Consider the following 13,742-nt stretch of genomic DNA (forward strand, 5'->3'; position numbering starts at 1 on the left):
AATTGAAACATCTATAAAAATAGGTTATTAAAATGGGTAATTTCGATTATACATTGCAACCATGAAGGTATAACAAATATTTCTAAAAAAAATCTGCGCTCTGGCTGCTATTTATATATAAAAAAAAATCGAATTTCAAATCTTCATTCCTGTTTTTCATTTATTTTAATTATTCATTAGACGGTAGAACGTCTATCCATCGATTTCCAGTAGGACTAGCGGATTTTGCAGGCATACTTAGATTATGTGTACAGTATTACGTTATCTGTGGTTATGGTTTTAAAAACAGTTCTCTTTATATCTAGCTCCATTCCACCATACTCGGAAGTCTTGCCACACAGTCATTTCATTTACTTTTTGTTCGTTATTTAACATGTCACAGAGGTGGCACACGTCTACTTCATCCGTTCCTTTGTACACAAAATGATTGCGCCATCGAAAGAAGTCATAATACCTGAAAAAAAGATAATAAAATAATGTATACTCTATGATTAGAATGTATATTTTATTTTTTTAACGAATAAACTAAAATTACGGCACTAACTTTGAAAATTAATTTCTTCATATTTTAAGTTTATTTAAACACAAAATTTTGAGTGAAATATGACAAATGAAAACTAGCAAGATAATAAGGGTTGCTACATGGGTTCTGTACATCCTCAAACAGCTCAAGGAAAATTACTAAACCTAAGAAAGCAATTATTAGGTCATCCCATTTATATCTAATTCAATTGGTTAAACTTTTACATTTTCGTAAACGAGATTGGGAGAAACTAATCAAGAGTCAGTTTGAAAAGTTGTTTCATGGATATTAGCTTTAGTCGAATGAATAAAATAAAAATATTTAGACTTTAACTTCACCTGGATTTGTTTGCGATAATGTCACTTATTGCTTGCGCGAGTTTCTTTGGTCCTAGCTCTCTTGCGTTGAGGTAGCTGCCTTCTGGCACAAATCTGAAAGTAAAAACATGTTGTGTGGGAGAGTCGAGCAAACTCGGAAAGTCGAGCACTAAACAAATAAATATTATTTTTAACAATAATCATCCTTAAATTTGTCAGATCGAGACCAAATTAATACGACGCGAATAAAATCTTCAAAATCAGATGACCCATTGAAAGTTGTGACGTAACAAACAAAAAATATAATTAGTGTGAAGTTGAAAAGAAAAAAAAAATTTTGAAAACAAACGAACTTACGAGAATTACTAATGTATTGGTGGGTGAATGGCACAGCTTTTAGCCGCGAAAACAATATTTGAAATTGTGAAAATTGGTTAGAAACAGCAAGGCCGCGGAGTATACTTAATTAATTAATTGCTTTTGACGCACCCTGCAGTAATTTAAAGATAAAGAAAATGTTATGTTTTTTGATCTACGCAAATAGGTTATAACGTCGTTGCTATTACGTTTTTAACTCCCTGTATAAAAAGAGGGGTGCAATAAATTGATGAGTCTGTTTGTCTATCTGTCTGTCTGTGGCAATAAAGCTCCCGAACAGATTAAGCGTGCAAGTGTTCTTTAACATTCAGAGAATGTATAACAAATTTGGAGTAGAAAGTTGCAGTCTTGAGTGACTTACAAACTATTTTTCTTCATCCGTCTATCGTGGATCTCCCCGTGCAGATCCAACGAAAACAACTAGTATTTTCTATATTATTCAATACTGAGTCGCCAACACCTTTCGTAAATAGGCCAGTAACAATTCCTTCGCTATAAAAACAAGTTTAATAAACGTAAAATTGCTGTGTCGGATAAAGAGATAGGTCAGGGTAAATTCTTGTACCAACCATTATTGGGTCCTTTCGTAACTCGGACACGAAGTTATTTGCTTCACTTACTAGCCAATTGTGTCTGAAATTTTACGAACTTAGCTGGTACTATAAAAAACTACTAATAAACACTAATTTATAAACCGATCGAAACCTAGTAGTAAAATAAGTCTTTTCAGCCGACTTCAAAACAGTAGGGCCTCAATTCGACTGTTTATTTTTTATAACAAAAAATAAAACCAAAAACAAATAAAACATTTAATACGAGGCAAGAACTTCATCAGGCGGTATGAATTTCTTCAATATTATGCTAATAACAACAGATTACAATGAACTTCGATATTTTCAACCTAATACGCAATTCCTTTATTCTGTGCGATAGGTACAATATTTTTATACAAAAAAGGTCAGCGGCATCCCTTAGAGGGAAATACCACTTCATATTCGAAAATGGGTCCAGATGACAACAGTTAAAAACTTACGAAGTAATCTAAAAAAGTTGAACAAAGAACAGTAAATATCCTTCGTTTTGGAGTGGTTGATTATAAAACTGCGTATCATTGATAAAAGGAAAATCTACACGTAGTTCGATATTTGAAAAGAGTGCAGGCCCACATATTGTTTCCCTCACTTAAGGTAGGTGTGAAATGCTTTGTTTCCATTTGCGGCATTTTATACGTAGGTGTAAAGGTGACTGGGAAGCGACTGGTGATGTATCGTGTTTCAAGGTAATATGTGTTTTTAAACGGAATTCTTTTTAGCGCTGTTTTGAAAAACGAACCTCAATAACAGCTCATAAATGGAAGAGAAAAGTTTCATACATATATACTTAGATATGAGATATGTTACCATAGACAAAAGGGCCGATATTTTTTATTATTGTGCGGTAAATTTCGGTTGCGTTTAATTAGGGATGTAATATTTAAGAAACTACGACGTTTTGTTGTTTAAGTATTTTATGCGTAATTAGTTACTTATGAACTATAAGCTCAAATGAGAATACAACACTAAATGTATAGAGAATTATTATTCTCTGCTATAGCAAATATGTGCGAAATGTGAGATTTAACTACTCTTTGATTTTAGTTCTTAATTAAATTGAAACATTTCACGCAATTTATAGTAGCTACTACATATCAATCGATACCTTCTATAAATAGCCATTGATTTAAAAATATATTGTGTTTATTTACATTTCCATAACTAATTGAGAAATGATTTAGGTTTTATAATTTTTATGCCGAATCTGCGGCATAAATAAAAAAATATGTCTACTCATCTTTGGCTCAACCTTAGTCGGTTTGTTATTTATTATTAATATATATTCGTCATAGAATTTTATCTATTCCATAAAATATCGAATTTATAAAGCATTCCAGTGCTATGAAACTTAAAATCAAGAGTGTCAATTGGTTGCAACAATTAAACTACTATTCTCAGATTACAATAAGATTCGAAGTCAAAGAGGTAAGAGTTATGTACTTTAAATAAGTGTTATTTATCACAAAACTATGTTTCGTTTTGTTAATAGTATGTATTATGCTCTTACCAAAGAACTTGAATAACTTCGAGGGTCTTAGATCGTGTTTTGTGATGCTATGCGATTCAATTAGGAACATTTCTATTTAAAATAATACTATGTTAAAATGTTATTACTTCAGAAAGCCCACAATAGCGCTAATGAATATTTGGAAGATGAAAATCCATGGAATTTTATCGCTTAAGAACCACTGGAATTCTTTGGTACTATTAAGTATATTTAACATGTAAAATTGACGTTATTGAATTGACATAAAAAGAGCAACTACAGAATTTCTTGCCGGCGGTTCTCTGTAGAAACTGCTTTCCGTGTCGTTGGTAAATGTTAAGACTGTGTTATGCTATCAAATATGCTTTTATAAAGAGTCTAATTGGATAAATAAACGCTTGAGTTCACATAAAAACATTAATGACCTTTATGTGTTAACTACGAGACGAATGCCATTTGAAGTATTATTGTTAGCAATAAACTAATCCGTGGTTAAATTGTCAGAACTAGATCAAATTTAAACGGGACTACGCGGTAGGGAGCAACTTTCAAATAAAAAAGAATCAGGCAAATAGTTTCAGCTAGTCGGAAGTTTGAAGGTAACAAAGTCAAACAATACAGTCGAATAGGTAACCTCCATCTTTATTTGATTTCGGTTGATAATACATTTTACTCTGTTATTTCCTAACATAGGTTAATAATTGGTTTTAATTAAGAGCTATACCATATTCCTTTAATTAAGAGCTATTTCATATTCTGAAAATATATGGAATAAGAAATTTTGAAAAATTTGATCACGAGGCAGGATCCTGCCACGTGATCAAATTTTTTCTATTCTTTCAAAATTTCTCATATATAAAGCATTTTCAATGCTATAAAACTAAAAAATTAAATATATGGAATATTTTATAATTCTGAGATTTGCAGGTTTGACGTTTCACCCATTTAGTTTTGGTTTTCAGAGCACTTAACGATATGGACGTATTGTAGATAAAATATATAATTTCCTTTTTCTCGTAATTAAAACCTTTTTTGTGGATAATGAATAACATCTTATGAATATAGGTAATTCTGATAAATAATTAAAAACTCTAGGGTTGGTATTAATTTTTTTTATATAAAGTTGAAGTTTGAATATTGAAGCTAGATATTTATTTATTTTTATTTTAAAAATACAAGCATATACCTACAATTCTAAATAAAATAATATTAAACAATGAATTAACATGAAACTGAAATAACATTTGAAATAAGATTCAACATAAAAAGGAAACAAACAAAAAGCAAAAAGAGGACCAAAGATAACGTTTCTAAAAGGCCTTGATATGATTGTATTAATAAATTATAATAAATAAAGCAGCAATAGACGATAACAAATAACAAATAATCTATAGAATTTTATTACTTGTCGTAATTATATACGACTAGCTGGCTACCCCGGCTGCATCCGTAGTACGTTTTTCTCACCATGTGAACCTTCCTTATAACAAAAGCTTAAAAAATGACCGAATTAGTCGATCCGTTATTAAGCTTTGCAACACAAATGACGATCGCTTTTATTTATATAGATTTTATATTAAATATTATAGATTTTACATAACGTCAACGGTGAAGGAAAACATCGTCCAAGAATCAAAAGTTTCACGACATGTGACAAGTATGGATGAATGGATTGATGGATGGATATTTGTAACTCATCCACGCGGAAGCAGCTTATCGTATCTGTATGAAATGTACACAGATAGATTATAGTTTGGATTAGTATAGGCTACTTTTTACCCGGGTACCACGCGTGACCTTGGCGTCACAGCTACAGCTAGTATTCTATAACTCTTGTAGCGTTTTATGGGTTAAATATTTACAAGACTTAATATTTAATCTAGAACGTGACTGCTAGTTCAAATATAAGAATGTATATAAGAATAATAAGGATTAATTATAATTTGGTATCTCGGTCCTCTTTCGTAACGCTATATAATCTGTCAAACGGTTCCGCTTTCAAGGCCAAGCGACTAGACCTGTTTAAAAAGAATTTAGAGCGAGTAGCAATTGATTTCGATTGATGTTATCAATATATACTTTATATTTTATTTAACAGGACTACATGAGCAAAATGCGAAAACATCTTAAATTTTTTATCTATATATATAAAAGAAAGTCGTGTTAGTTACACTACTTATAACTCAAGAATGGCTAAACCGATTAGGTTTAAAATTTGGTACAGAGATAGTTTTAGACCCGAGAAAGGGCATAGGATAGTTTTTAACACGGAAATCAAAAGGGAACGGGAACTTTGCCGGTAACCCCCGAGTCTATCTTACCCGTGACAACGCGAGCAACGCCGCGGGCGGAATGCTAGTTTACAATAAATAAGTAATCACTGCATAGTTTAAAGCAAAGCCACTTCCCGCGTCTGTCCCTGTGTATGTATGTATGTATGCTTATATTTTAAAAAACTACACACGGATTTTGATGTTTTTTTTTATAGATAAAGTGATTCAAAATGCACGTTTATATGTGTAACATCCATAAAACTTCTCCGCATTTAATGCGGGCGAAGTCGCGGGCAGAATCTAGTTATTATAATATAGCAAATAAATATAGTCTGTACAATGATCTTTCATTTGTCCTTATTTATGTTCTTACGATAGAAATCCTTTGATTAAATGGAATTAATTATATTTGCTTAATTGGCGATTGATTTATAGAACAATGGTTGACGTGAATACTCATTAAATATACTTCCTGTAAAATGTTAAATAAAGAGTATAAAATCTTGCTGTCTAAGCGACTTTGTTAATTGAAAATATCTTGAAATTACAGGCTTTCAAAATTGAATGATTCATTCATGCGTCAAGGTATACGTTTTGGTAATAGGATTCAGTAGTGCTACATTTAATAACCTACTAATATTATAAATGCGAAAGTTTGAAAGGATGTGTGTGCGTTTGTTGCTCTTTCACGCACAAACTACTGAACCGATTGCAATGTAATTTGGTACGTAGACAGCTGGAATAACATATAGGCAACTTTTTATCCCAATATTCCTAATATGAATAATAATATGGACTTATGCGTGTGAAACCGCGGGGCGCAGCTAGTATATTATGAAGTAACTTTTGCTCGTGGCTTCGCACGCGTTAATTCGTAGTAGTTTAATAGATGTTATTATACATATAAACCTTCCTCTTGAATCACTCTATATATTTAAAAAAATCCTACCAAAATCCGTTGCGTAGTTTTAAAGATTTAAACATACATAGGGACAGAGAAAGCGACTTTGTTTTATACTATGTAGTGATGTATTAATTCATAGCGCCTACTATAGAATTCGTAAATATATTATGGAAGATGAAAATCCATACTATGATTTCGCTTTAGAAGCAAAGTTGTTTGGTAATTATTGTCATAGGTTGTCGTACTTATTATCATAGATTATAAAAAAATTACATGATTTTTAAAACATCTATTCTTATTATCTGGGCTATTCTCTGTAGAAACTCATTTGTGAACTGCTGTTAAAAATTTTGTATTGTGTCGATATAAAAGCGTTTCTAAGGGAGTCTAGTTCAATGAATAGGTAAATGTTTGAGTTTTGACTTTATGAATACTATTTATATCCTCGAGTTTATTCGTGGTTTGAATCTTCATACACTATACAGAATTCAACCGGATTAATGCATTATTTTAATGTAAGGTTAGTTGACTGGAACTGTGCGAGCAAAAGGGAGCTTTGAAATATATTTGAACGAGTTAAGACTTGATTGACTTCTTAATATAACCTAGGTGGTATCAAAGGTTAATTATATATTACTTGTGCTTATTATGTGGTCTTTCTTATCGACCTTCATCAATGTTACTTATACCATTTGTCTACTAGTTAAAGTCGTTAAGAATTGTTTTAATTCAATAAATTATATAATATAATTTAAATGTTTTAATTAACGTAACGCACCAAACTTTTGTATTAATAATTCTTTAATTTTTTATCACTACAATGTTGTAATTTCCTTTTTTTTATGTCACCGTCGGCAATGGAGCTGGTGGGTCGCCTGAACGTAAGCGATACCACCGCCCATTAACATTTGGAGAGGCGTAAGGTCGTTTGCAGACCTTACGACTCTACAAATGGATTGCCGACTTAAAATTGGAAAGGGATTAGGAAAGGATTGATAAGAGGAATGTAGGAAAGGCATGGAAAGGGTAAGGAAAGGGATATGGGCCTCCGGCTCCGCCACTCAACGAACAAAACACAGCAGTATGCTATTTCACGCCCGTCTTCTATGGAGGTGTGGTACTTCCCCGGTGCGAGCTGGCCCAATTCGTGCCGAAGCGTGCTCGACTACCACAATTCCTTTAATTAAAGGTTCATAAAACCATGTATATAGCAAGCTTTACAAAAATGTTATCTGTATTATTTGTTGCAAATTTTTTATTAATAAATAGATAAATCCTATCAGTATATCTTATTCAGTTGTAATAGGAAATAATATACATACATGGCTACAGTTGCAAGTAACAGTGGTAATAATTTAATTAGGTAACAAATAGTAAACGGCTGCTTTGGTATTAACCATTAGTTAGACCGTGAATTGAATCACGAAGTGGCTTCATAATGTTATCTGAATGTCGATCGGTGATCCGACCCGATTGGAATAATTGATGAATTGGCAATATTTATTAAATTGTTCACAGTTGAAGTTTTTTATTCCTTTTGCAAACGTATATATTTTTATATCAAAATTCATAACACCATATACATATACCGCCAACCAATTCGGTTGATACTTTTTTGACGTTTAGTCACAAGGAAGGTTTTTATGGAGAGAAAAGACATACCACGGGCTAAGCCGGGGCGGTCGGGCGGCGCGAGATTATTATTATTTAATATTAGAATATATTTATGAAGTACAATGTGTAAAGAAAATATGTATTTTACTAACTAGCTATGGGGTAGCACTGAGTCTAGTTAATTAGTGATTAGTCGTGACTGTGTCGCTTGCCGGAGATTTATTTTTAATGCTTTTCGCTGATTGATTTAAATCATAACGAACATAATTGGAAATAAAGAAATAATAGAGAAGTAAATAGGTGATCATTCCTCCGAATATTTATGTTTTGATTATCCTTTATTGACAATTTTTAAGTTCTGCTGCGATACATTGATCCGCTGCACCTTTGTACACGTGAATAAAGATTTCAATATCCATATGGAAATGGTCATAAAATGTTGTTTCTACTGAATAACAATAATACAGTTTTACGTTGTAAAATATAAAGGACAACAGGAAAGCCCCTAGATTTTTTTTATCATAGATCAAGCAGACAGACCACAGGTCTACCTTTTGGAAAGTAGAAGTGATCTAGGTGGTGACATGTCTGCTTGAGAGAAACCTATTCACTCTCGCTATCATATGTATCATTATAGTATCATGGTACCATTATCATGATATTTTTTGAAATGTCAACTATGGTTTTTGGAGTAATTAAATAGTTACTTATCAGGTCTTCTCTATTGAAGCTTCTCGCTTTTCGAAGTTATTTAAAGTAATTGAATATATAATGAGAAAAACATGTTGATTTTATACCTAACTAGCCTAATCTGTTTCATTTTAATACATACTTTAAATATAATACTATGTTGATCGAGGGCCTTTGCACCGTAAAATCCATTGCGTTCTATTTGAGAGTCGACCAAGCTTCGGCACTAATTGGGCCAGCTTACATGGGGGAAGTACCACACCCCCACAAAAGACCGGGTCGATATAGTAGTATACTCTTCGTTCAGCAGAACAGCGAACCACCAGCTGTCTAACTACGCTAACTATAAACTTACAAAACTATAATTTAATATTACCTCGTATAGTCGGCGGCACCGAAAACAATAGGCACCGCGTAATTGTTCAGAGCGGTCAACAGTTTTTCAGTCACGTAGTCCTCTGAGAATGAATTCTCGAATGACAAATAGAAGTGATACTTGTCCTCGATCATTTTGAAGCACGATCGCTCGTCACTGCGGGGACAGCTTAGCGTCCCGCAACTACCGTAAACGTCAACTGATAATCCATATCTGTTCAACTCATCATCTAAATCAGCCACAAAATCCTCTCTACGACTCCGCGTAGAGCAATGGGACACGAACCAAGCTACCGCTTTCGTCTTACGTGACAACTTGGTCTTCAATTCATCACCAATTTCATCCATATGTTTTGGCCAGTTCATGCCAATATTCGGCCCAACTATCGTGCCATTCAAATCGAATATCGTTATATAGGCCCATCGGAAATCCGAATCCAATTTGTACGTCCACGTCCAATTAAAGTATCCATCTAAGTGTTCGTCACACGCTGGAAAATTATCCGGGGATTCCATCGCGCCGAATATAAACTTCTGTTTCGGGGACCTCTGCGCGGGCATTTGAAACGGCCACAGGTGAATGACATCTTTACCGTTGAACACGATAGCGTCGAATTCCCTTTGATCGAGGAAATAGTTTTTGTCATCTGTAACATAACAGTTTGTGTGATTGCATTTGTTTTTTACGAATGCCGCGTTCCCTTCGCTTAGATAATCGAAAGGCGCGCTGAATCGCCGCGTCCATTGGAGAATGTATTTGAAATTCCTGTGATTTGTGTAAGACAGTATTTCTCTCCGCTTAGCTCTAATGTCATACAGCTTGCTGTTGTAAAGACATAGTAGCGACCACGCATAAATAAGTATTAGAAATATGAATATCCTTGAGAAACTTCTAATTGGCCAGGTCAAGATTTTTAACATCGTTTTAGAGGTAACGCTCACCAACTCAACGCATCATATTATATCTTGTTCACATTATTTATGGATGTTAAATCACTTTTAATGTATTTTTAGAAGCACGACACGATTTTTATTGTAAACATTTCGGCGTCCAAACGTCAGTGCGCGTGCGCCTTCGACAGTAAACTGTTATCGTATATATTACATGTTACGGTTAAAATGATTAATGCTATGGGTGATTTTATTATAACAAACGTCTCACTTACGACAAATTGTAGCATTTTTAACGTGTCTTAGTATCATTAATAATAATAGTATAATTAATAGTTTTGGCCTCGCTTGATAAACAAGAAACAGGTTATGTACATTACACATTAATAGATTATATTTTTTGGGTGTGTAGACTAACTACCTCAAAAAAAATCTGCGGTAATTTAAAAAATATAGACAGTACGATTTTAGCGGCCAAATTAAATTCACCACCAGCTCAATGACGTAAAAAATTATTAGATAATAGTAATGTTAACATATAAGGTTAATTACATTTATTTATTAAACGTTTAACGAATTATGAAAACATTATAATATGTTTGTATGTAGGCTTAATATTTGAAAGGAAAATTCAAAAAGGTATACCTTTCACGTCGTAATATATGTTATGTCATTCGATTGAAATAATAATGACGTTAGCGCTATGTAGCTATAAGGTATTTGTTGAATACTAGCTGTTTGTGTGATACATATGTCACTCAGTGAAGTTGCAGGTTTTTAATGGGTAAAAAGCATACAAAAATACAAAAGTTTCCTCTATATATTAGTGAAGATGAGCCCTAAGTTGGCTGAAATAAATAAATATTAATTAACCACTTTAACCGTAACACAGTTTACAGAAATTCACAGAAACACAGAATTCACAAACACGAGGAAAGAAATTGTATTGACAATTCGTAAAGGTTTAAACAAACGTATTAGAAATATCATATTATATAGTAACTTTAATAATAATCTATAAACTCCTTCACAATTATAACAATAGGAGGAAAGAAAAATACAAAAAGCTAGCGCGTATTATGATTGTAGTTATGAGTCACTCATTGATGAGTGATGATGGAACTGAGTTAGCGTAATAATTTAATGAGCGGCAATTAATACTCAACGTGGCCCGTGGCACCGTGGTCTTTGTCCTATTTAATCTGTGGTAGATTATAATATGTGACCGTCACCATCGCCGTGGTCTAGCAATTAAAACCCATAGAAGTATAAAGGTCACTCGCATGTACATATGCGCTCATGTATGGAAAAATCCTACGCGAATTTATTCGCGAGTACTTGCAGGTTTGCGTACTTGCGAATGTTAGAAAATAGCTTTATAAATGCGGAAGCGTGTTACGCTGTCACGGTTAAAACCTATGAATAAAAAAATACTTAAATCGATTCACGATCCGCAAATATGGTCTAACATGTACAAAAAAACTTATAGACATACCTCTTCTTTGAGGTTATTAATATAGGTTAAGGTGCAAGAATTCGGATTATATTCTATTATATATATTTAATTTATAGAAGATTCTATTGTTTATAGAATAGGAGATCCAGTGTCAAATGGAGGCTTCATTTAATACGCTTTTATTAGCTTTATCTGTATGTTTCATTATTTTTTTATCATCTTGGTTAGAATCGCCAAAGTGATTTCTTCCATTAGCGAATTCTTGCGAGCAACACAAAATTTGTAATGATATATAATAAGCAAGAATTAAAGTATAGTACAAAAAATAATAAGGATAGAGACAAAAAGAAAGTTCAATATAAACAGAGAAACAAGTTGATACATTACGGAAAAAACTAATTATTAAGAAAATTAAAAAAGATAAATAAACTTATTTGAAAGTTAAACTGTGAAGGAGCGAATACGACTTTAGCAAATTACATAAATCGATTATCAAGAAATATGTTTTTTTTTTGACATATTATTCTTTACTTTTCTTAAAAAAATTTCCCTCTATTATAAGTACGCATAACTCTTCTAAACAGAACGTATATTTATTAAGGATCTGGTATTCTAAATCATTAGGTACACTTATATAATTATGAAATTACCTTGACCAAGAATATAACCGCTAAAATATTATATGATGTAAGAACACCTTGAAATATTATATCGTCTTATTAAAATAAACATATGAGACATTCAGGCTAAGTATTGTAATGTTTGATGTATGCGGAACTATAATTTGAGGTTATATAAATAAACCATAGGTAGATATAGAGATAAAAAAACCAAAAGATATTAAATTATTTACTTCTTTCTTGATTGGATGACGTCTTTCACTTTAAATCTAGCCCCTGTACTAATTGAACAAAATTATGCATATCATATTATGGTTTTAAATTACATTGTAAAATAATTATTCTGAATGGTGCAATTATATTAAAATTTGATAATGACTATTTTATTACAATATACGCAAAACGTAATAAGAATGATAGGATCTTATACGATGTATTATGATGTTTAATATCTTCGATCAATATACTGATAAGTCGATAATAATATAACTATATGAATTGTACACACTAAAATCCTTAAAATTAATATGTATAAAATAAAATCGTGATAGGTTTTGTGTAGAGAAAGTATTCAAGATATTCGCCTTATAGTTATACTAGCTTTTGCCCCTGACTTTGCACCTGTTAAATTTGGAGTAGTTTAATAGATGTTATACATATAAATATTTCTTTTGAATCACTCTATCTATTAAAAAATCCCCATCATAATCCGTTGCGGTTTAAACGATTTAAGCATACATAAGGAGAGAAAGCGACTTTGTTTTATACTATGTAGTGTATTGTATTACACAATGATAATTTATACAAAAAAAAAGCGTAAAACGTGTGAGCAGGTATTAAAACATCAGTATAATATATAATATTACTTCCTCCATAATCAATACAGCTAAGGAATGGAATTCCCTCCCTGCCACTATATCCTAGACAATACAACCTGGAGCTCTTCAAAGCCAGGGTGAATAGGAACCTTCTTGGAAGACGTGCACCCACGTAGACCACATCTCCGCTTCCCATCAGGTGGGATTTTGGTCAAACGTCTGCCCATTGATTATAAAAAAAATATATATGAAAAAAAAAAACGGTACATTAAGGGATTTGATTTCCTGCTATGACGAAAACTGAATTATTCAAATTATGTGACGTCATAATTGATTGCAAAGGACAATATGGCCGGTGGTAACGGTTAAAATTATGTTATGACGTTTCAAGTGCTATTATAAGATGTCTAATTGAATAAATAAATGTTTGAGTTTCACCCGACGTAAATTAAAATAAAATATTATAACAGTTTAAAAAAACTAAAAAACACGCTTCCATCATATTTTGCAAATTGAAAAATGGAATAATTTTATCAAATTAGTGTATTGTCATCGGTCCTCAATAAATCTACAAAGTTTGAACGAAATCTGGCCGTTTAAAGTGGGTCAAAATCGCGCCCAAAGAAGTCGGTTACAAACAAACATACAGGTGAGGCTAATAAAAAGCGTGTAATGACATCCAGTCAGGTCGATTTGAAATGATATTTTTAATTGTAACTCGTTGCTCGACCCGGTTTCATCCAAATAGATTTTCTTAGGTGGTTTTTCAAATTTTAATAATTTACTAGCTGGCCCGGTATTATG

General features: G+C 32.4%; 1 protein-coding gene across 1 annotated transcript; it reads right to left on the reverse strand.

Moving 5' to 3' along the window:
* Positions 1-125: 125 nt before the first annotated feature.
* LOC119839170 (alpha-(1,3)-fucosyltransferase C-like) lies at positions 126-10,235 on the reverse strand. The gene is made up of 3 exons (XM_038365377.1): positions 9,155-10,235; positions 862-954; positions 126-454 (listed from the first exon to the last, which is right to left on the reverse strand). The coding sequence occupies exons 1-3, from the start codon at positions 10,072-10,074 to the stop codon at positions 280-282; spliced, it is 1,188 nt and encodes a 395-aa protein (XP_038221305.1). The 5' UTR covers positions 10,075-10,235; the 3' UTR covers positions 126-279.
* Between the last annotated feature and the right edge of the window lie 3,507 nt (positions 10,236-13,742).

Source organism: Zerene cesonia, unplaced genomic scaffold (assembly GCF_012273895.1).
Source record: "Zerene cesonia ecotype Mississippi unplaced genomic scaffold, Zerene_cesonia_1.1 Zces_u009, whole genome shotgun sequence".
NCBI lineage: Eukaryota > Metazoa > Arthropoda > Insecta > Lepidoptera > Pieridae > Zerene > Zerene cesonia.